Source organism: Oncorhynchus mykiss, chromosome 23, assembly GCF_057628025.1.
Source record: "Oncorhynchus mykiss isolate SJ-2025 chromosome 23, ASM5762802v1, whole genome shotgun sequence".
Lineage (NCBI taxonomy): Eukaryota > Metazoa > Chordata > Actinopteri > Salmoniformes > Salmonidae > Oncorhynchus > Oncorhynchus mykiss.
Window position 1 is genome coordinate 33,316,073 of NC_143044.1, and position 8,012 is coordinate 33,324,084.

Here is an 8,012-nt window from a genome sequence, read left to right on the forward strand (position 1 = left end):
ATAGTAAAGAATAATGCACTATATGAAAATACACTCTTACTATTCCTTAACTTATGTTCTGTAAAGGAAGAGCATTTTGCATTTCCTTCTATTGTAAAGTGATTCACATAGAACTAAACTGTCCCCCTGTAGACAACTGAGAGGAAATGGTGAGGCTATGCTCAATGTGTAAATAGATAGATGAGCCATTCACTTTAAGTAGCATGCACATGATGAAAGCATCATCTCTTTTCACAGCGTCTCTTCTCTCTATGTGTTAACTAAAGCACCATGTTCATCTGCAGCCAACAAGACCAAATAATGTCCATATGGCATTATTTTTTTACCAATATAAACAATAGCATGTTACATAATTACAACAAGCTTCCATATATGGAAAGTAACATAAAGTCAAGCCAAGCACTCGTAATGTCACAAGCCAAATCTTCCCCCTAACTAAAAATAAATACTTTGTGCAATTTTAAACTGATTCCCGCTGGACATAATAAATAACATGTTGAATCAGAAAACATTCTGCTTGTTTTGAGTCCAACAACAGTTCAGGAAAAGGCCCTTTGAGAATGTTCACCTCAAAGGGTGATTGGCAGCTGTCCACGGAACATGGCTGGAATGCACTCTGTGGTTCTCTGTGGTTCAGAGGTCATAAGTGCCTAGGGCAACCGTGGGATAGGGGGATGGATGGTGGGATGGAGGGATAGAGAGATGGGGCAATAAGAGGATGGGTAAAGGGGGTTGATCTGGGGTCTCAGGGTGAAGGTCACATGGTTCGTGGGATGAGGGGATGGGGTGAGTGGAGGGTTTGGTCTCAATTAAGGGGGTGTCTAAACTTCAAGGTCACTTGGTCTGTGGGATGGGGTGTTGGGGGGACAGTGGAATGGGGGGATGGAGGGGACGGATAGAGGCATGGAATAGGAGAAGGAGGGAAGAGGGTACAGGGTTTGTCTGAATTAGGGAGGACCCATAGTTAAGGTCAAAGTCATACTGTTCATGGGCTGGAGGAATGGCATAATAGAGGGGATGGAGAGATGGGGTGGACGAGGGGGTTGGTCTCAATTAGAGGGGTCTCATCTCAGGATTAAGGATCAAGGTCAGGGTCACATGGTCTCGTTAGCCCTGCAGGGTGTTAGGGGGGTGCGGTTGGTAGTCTCGGTGTGAGCATTTGTCCCGCTAGACAGCAAGGACGTAGAGGCTTTGTCTTGGGCCTGCTGGTTGTGGATTATCCTTCGGTGGTACAACGGACCCCCCCCTGAGCAACAGAACATCCCTCACAGATGCTCTGAATGGCTTACTGACGAAACAGTAGAGGAAGAAGTTGACTGCAGTGTTGAGCATGGCCAGCATGTTAGACAGGTCATAGGCAAGGTGGACCCGCCAGTCCTTGTGGACTGAGGACACGTATAGATGATAGATGACCACTATAGTCCTGGGGGCCCAAAGGATGGCGAACGCGGAGGTAATGGCGAGCAGCATGGCGGTGCTCTTACCCAGGCGCCGCTGCGGGGCCAATCGGGCCCCGCTACCACCACGCTCCTCCTGGCACGGGACCTGTCTCTGCCGCGCCTGCAGCCGGTGAATGATCAGCAAGTTCAGAACCAGGAAGATGCTACACGGCAGGAAGTAGATTATCATCACATGTGTCCATATGAGGGCAGAGTCCAGAGAGGTGGGCGGGCGGGCGACGCGCCACATGTCAGACCACCAGAAGAATGGTATGCCTGACAACAGCGCCAGGAAAAAGACGACGGTGATAATCCGCCGTGCTCGTGCCGGGTAGCTGATCTGGCGGTGGAGGAGCGGATGGCACAGTGCCACGTAGCGGTCCACGGTTAGGGGTACGGTGGCCCAGATAGAGGCATGGTTGGCAGCAAACTCTGCCATGCTAACCGAGCGCAGGAGGAGGGTAGGGACCTAGAATACAATTAAACACAAAAATGTAATTTTATGTGAGAAGTCAGGACAAAGAGAAAGGAAATTCACAATAACAGCAAAACGATAACGTTGATCTACTGTACTTTAAACAACATGTAGGCAGGTCGATTAGAATTCAAACTTTCTCCCAAAACAGATCACTACACCTTTATCGTCCATTCATTACAACAAACAATAAAATGTTGTCCTTTGCTCATTTCTCAACCTAATTGTGCCCACTTTTTTTCAGTGCACTGTCAGGGTTTTGAGCTGGCAATCCTTTAGCTATACGTCCACCTCCTTAACCACTGGACTACTGTACCTACTTCACGGTGGAACACAGCTGTTTCTAGCAGAAAGCCCACGAAGATAATGAAGAGCTGGGAGAGGATGTCAGAGCCTGTCAGAGCCAGCAGGTACACATGCATAGCCTTCTTAGTACGGGCTGCCAGCCGGGATAGAGCCACTGCAGTCAGTATGTTTACTGATAGATTGAAGGGGGAGGGAGTGGAGAGAGGCAGGGAGGGAGTGGGGAGGCAGAGAGAGGGAGGAGGGAGAGACGGGAGGCAGAGAGAGGTTGGGGGATAGAGAGAGGGCAGAGTGGAGAAGGAGAGGGGGAAGAGGGAGAGAGGGGAGGGAGAGTGAGTAAGAGAGTGATAGAGAGAGAACATTTATTTAAACACCATTTGAAGTCCATTATACACTACATGACCAAAAGTATGTGGACACCTGCTTATCAAACATCTCCTTCCAAAATCATGGGCATTAATATAATTAATCCCGAAGTTTGAGGTCAGGGCTCTGTGCAGACCACTCAAGTTCTTCCACACTGATTTCGACAAACCATTCCTGCGTGGGCCGCGCTTTGTGCATGACCACATTGTCATGCTGAAACAGGAAAGGGCCTCCAAACTGTTGCCACAAAGTTGGAAGCACAGAATCGTCTTATTGAATGCTGAAGCATTAAGATTTCCCTTGACTGAAACTAAGAGGCCTACACCGAAACATGAAAAACAGCCCCTGTCCAATGGCGGCAAGCTTTACACCACTCCAGCCAACTCGCATTTCACATGGTGATCTTAGTGTTGTGTGCAGCTGCTTGACCTTGGAAACACATTTCATGGAGCTCCCTACAAACAGTTATTGTGCTGATGTTGCTTCCAGAGGCAGTTTGGAACTCGGTAGTGACTGTTGCAACCAAGGACAAACGATTTTTACGCACAATGTGCTTCAACACTCGACGGTCCAGTTCTGTGAGCTTATGTGGTCTGTCACTTCGCGGCTGAGCCAGTGCTGCTCCTAGACATTTCCACTTAAAAATAACAGCACTTGAGGTTGACCGGGGGCAGCTCTAGCAGGTCAGAAATTTGACGAACAGATTTGTTGGAAAGGTGGCATCCTATGACGGTGCCACGTTGAAAGTCACTGAGCTCTTTAGTAAGGCCATTTTACTGCCAATGTTTGTCTATGGAGATTGCATGGCCGTGTGCTCGATATTATACACCTGTCAGCAATGGGTGTGGCTGAAATAGCCGAATCTACAAATTTCAAGAGGTGTCCACATACATTTATACATATAGTCTACTTGGCTCATGAGGTATTACCGGAATATTTTCTATGGAGGAGGGAGATATTTGTTCTCAGGAAGCAGATAGTATTTCCAAGAGTCCCTTTTTTTATAGCCTGGCTGCAGTGTCTGTGTATATATGTCTGTGTCTGTGTATGTGTATGTGTGTGTTTTTCCAGTAGTGTGACATACAGTAGCTGCATAGATTTCAGCTGTATTTATATGTAATCAGCTATCATTGTCTGGGTTTCTTTTCGGCGACTTGTCAATAGCACGATATTCCCACTAAAAACAATTGGTGCACATCTGTCTTCAGCCCTCCGCTCCAACCCACAGACCTCTCAATCCCCACTGGGAGTAATTAGTTCACTGTGCCAAAAGGTCAGCTGGAGGATTCAGAGTGAGGGAATGCAGGCGGCTGATCTCAGATGAGCCCTCTAGTCTCCTGCTTCCCCTCCCTCCCTACAACCATCCCTGCCTATGTTGAATCAATAGCACATCACAGTCTGCCAATGTTGTAGCCCCACAACAACACTGACAATGACAACACAGTTTACTTGAACTGAACACAATCCATTAATGTGACTGTTTTTTTGTCTTGTTGCTCAGGAACGTTGGAGTGTTCATTTTGGAGACTGCATGTGTGTGTGTACTGTATGCGTGCATGTACCTGGTACTCCCACACAGAGGAGGGAGCTATAATAGATGACAGGGAAGAAGCCCAGGACACATGTAGACCTCTGCAGATCCCCGTCTCCTGGTTTCAGGCCCTGCTCTGAAGAGCTGGGCACTGTTATGTTGGGCCAATCAAACATGACCTTGGTCGTTCTCCTGGAAGAGAGAGGGAAAGATTTGAAGGGAGGGTGGGAAATGGGAAGAGAGGGAGTAAGGGAGATGGAGAGACAAAGAGACGGAGGGAGGGAGGGAGGGAGGGAGATATACAGTGCCTTGCGAAAGTATTCGGCCCCCTTGAACTTTGCGACCTTTTGCCACATTTCAGGCTTCAAACATAAAGATATAAAACTGTATTTTTTTGCGAAGAATCAACAACAAGTGGGACACAATCATGAAGTCGAACGACATTTATTGGATATTTCAAACTTTTTTAACAAAACAGCTCGAGCTCAGTGAGGTTGGATGGAGAGCATTTGTGAACAGCAGTTTTCAGTTCTTTCCACAGATTCTCGATTGGATTCAGGTCTGGACTTTGACTTGGCCATTCTAACACCTGGATATGTTTATTTTTGAACCATTCCATTGTAGATTTTGCTTTATGTTTTGGATCATTGTCTTGTTGGAAGACAAATCTCCGTCCCAGTCTCAGGTCTTTTGCAGACTCCATCAGGTTTTCTTCCAGAATGGTCCTGTATTTGGCTCCATCCATCTTCCCATCAATTTTAACCATCTTCCCTGTCCCTGCTGAAGAAAAGCAGGCCCAAACCATGATGCTGCTACCACCATGTTTGACAGTGGGGATGGTGTGTTCAGGTGTGTTGCTTTTACGCCAAACATAACGTTTTGCATTGTTGCCAAAAAGTTCAATTTTGGTTTCATCTGACCAGAGCACCTTCTTCCACGTGTTTGGTGTGTCTCCCAGGTGGCTTGTGGCAAACTTTAAACGACACTTTTTATGGATATCTTTAAGAAATGTCTTTCTTCTTGCCACTCTTCCATAAAGGCCAGATTTGTGCAATATACGACTGATTGTTGTCCTATGGACAGAGTCTCCCACCTCAGCTGTAGATCTCTGCAGTTCATCCAGAGTGATCATGGGCCTCTTGGCTGCATCTCTGATCAGTCTTCTCCTTGTATGAGCTGAAAGTTTAGAGGGACGGCCAGGTCTTGGTAGATTTGCAGTGGTCTGATACTCCTTCCATTTCAATATTATCGCTTGCACAGTGCTCCTTAGGATGTTTAAAGCTTGGGAAATCTTTTTGTATCCAAATCCGGCTTTAAACTTCTTCACAACAGTATCTCGGACCTGCCTGGTGTGTTCCTTGTTCTTCATGATGCTCTCTGCGCTTTTAACGGACCTCTGAGACTATCACAGTGCAGGTGCATTTATACGGAGACTTGATTACACACAGGTGGATTGTATTTATCATCATTAGTCATTTAGGTCAACATTGGATCATTCAGAGATCCTCACTGAACTTCTGGAGAGAGTTTGCTGCACTGAAAGTAAAGGGGCTGAATAATTTTGCACGCCCAATTTTTCAGTTTTTGATTTGTTAAAAAAGTTTGAAATATCCAATAAATGTCGTTCCACTTCATGATTGTGTCCCACTTGTTGTTGATTCTTCACAAAAAATACAGTTTTATATCTTTATGTTTGAAGCCTGAAATGTGGCAAAAGGTCGCAAAGTTCAAGGGGGCCGAATACTTTCGCAAGGCACTGTAACTATAACTATAAAATAACCATAAAACTATAACTATAAAAATAACTATAAAATGACACTGAACAAAAATATAAATGCAACATGCAACAATTTCTACAATTTTACTGAGTTACATATAAGGAAATCAATCAACTGAATTGAATTCATTAGGCAATAATCTATGGATTTCACATGACTGGGAATACAGATATGCATCTGCAAAGTTGCTGGATATTGGCGGGAACTGCAAAACTCTGTCGTACACGTTGATCTAGCGTATTCCAAACATGCTCAATGGGTGAAGACATGTATGGTGAGTATGCAGGCCATGGAAGAACTGGGACATTTTCAGCTTCCAGGAATTGTGTACAGATCCTAGTGACATGGGGCTGTGCATTATAATGCTGAAATATGAGGTGAATATGAGGTGATGGCGCGGATGAATGGCCTCAAGACAATAGGCCTCAGGATCTCGTCATGGTATCTCTATGCATTTCAATTGCCATCAATAAAATTGATTTGTGGTTGTTGTCTGTAGTTTATGACTGCCATACTATAATCCCACCATGGGGCTTCATCTGTTCACAACGTTGACATCAGCAAACCGCTCGCCCACATGACACCATACACACTGCCTGCCATCTACAGTTGAAAACGGGATTCATCCGTGAAGATCACACTCAGTATACAGTACCAGTCAAAGGTTTGGACACACCTACTCATTCAAGGGTTTTTCTTCATTGTAGAATAATAGTGTTGACGTCTTCACTATCATTCTCCAATGTAGAAAATAGTAAAAAATTAAGAAAAACCCTTGAATGAGTAGGTTTTTCCAAACTTTTTACTGGTACTGCATATACATATATATAAACTCATCAGACGTCATGATACGTCATCAGAAGTGCTCACTGAATTTGAGGGCTGAGAGAAGAGAGGGTGTGTCGGTTAAGTGTTTGGAATGCAGCCATTGACTGACCAGGTGAATCAAATAAAATAAAATACAATTTGATAAGTCACATGTGCCGAAAACAACAGGTATTCGGCACTGTGAAATGCTTACTTACGAGCCCCTAACCAACAATGCAGTTAATATATATATATATATATATATGTATATATATATATATATATATATATATATATATATATATATATATATATATATATATATATATATATATACACAGTGGGGCAAAAAAGTATTTAGTCAGCCACCAATTGTGCAAGTTCTCCCGCTTAAAAAGATGAGAGAGGCCTGTAATTTTCATCACTCAGTACACTTCAACTATGACAGACAAAATGAGAAAAAGAAATCCAGAAAATCACATTGTAGGATTTTTTATGAATTTATTTGCAAATTATGGTGGAAAATAAGTATTTGGTCACCTACAAACAAACAAGATTTCTGGCTCTCACAGACCTGTAACTTCTTATTTAAGAGGCTCCTCTCTCCTCCACTCGTTACCTGTATTAATGGCACCTGTTTGAACTTGTTATCAGTATAAAAGACACCTGTCCACAACCTCAAACAGTCACACTCCAAACTCCACTATGGCCAAGACCAAAGAGCTGTCAAAGGACACCAGAAACAAAATTGTAGACCTGCACCAGGCTGGGAAGACTGAATCTGCAATAGGTAAGCAGCTTGGTTTGAAGAAATCAACTGTGGGAGCAATTATTAGGAAATGGAAGACATACAAGACCACTGATAATCTCCCTCGATCTGGGGCTCCACGCAAGATCACAAGAACGGTGAGCAAAAATCCCAGAACCACACGGGGGGACCTAGTGAATGACCTGCAGAGAGCTGGGACCAAAGTAACAAAGCCTACCATCAGTAACACACTACGCCGCCAGGGACTCAAATCGTGCAGTGCCAGACGTGTCCCCCTGCTTAAGCCAGTACATGTCCAGGCCCGTCTGAAGTTTGCTAGAGAGCATTTGGATGATCCAGAAGAAGATTGGGAGAATGTCATATGGTCAGATGAAACCAAAATATAACTTTTTGGTAAAAACTCAACTCGTCGTGTTTGGAGAACAAAGAATGCTGAGTTGCATCCAAAGAACACCATACCTACTGTGAAGCATGGGGGTGGAAACATCATGCTTTGGGGCTGTTTTTCTGCAAAGGGACCAGGACGACTGATCCGTGTAAAGGA

The 8,012-nt window shown here is 44.4% G+C and overlaps 1 protein-coding gene across 1 annotated transcript; it reads right to left on the reverse strand.

The window, feature by feature from the left end:
* Positions 1-689: 689 nt before the first annotated feature.
* Positions 690-4,290, reverse strand: gpr142 (G protein-coupled receptor 142). Its single transcript, XM_021581425.3, is given in 4 exon segments — positions 690-1,244; positions 1,246-1,908; positions 2,235-2,392; positions 4,146-4,290. Coding segments are annotated over 4 exon segments (1,116 nt in total). The 3' UTR covers positions 690-1,094.
* Positions 4,291-8,012: the final 3,722 nt, after the last annotated feature.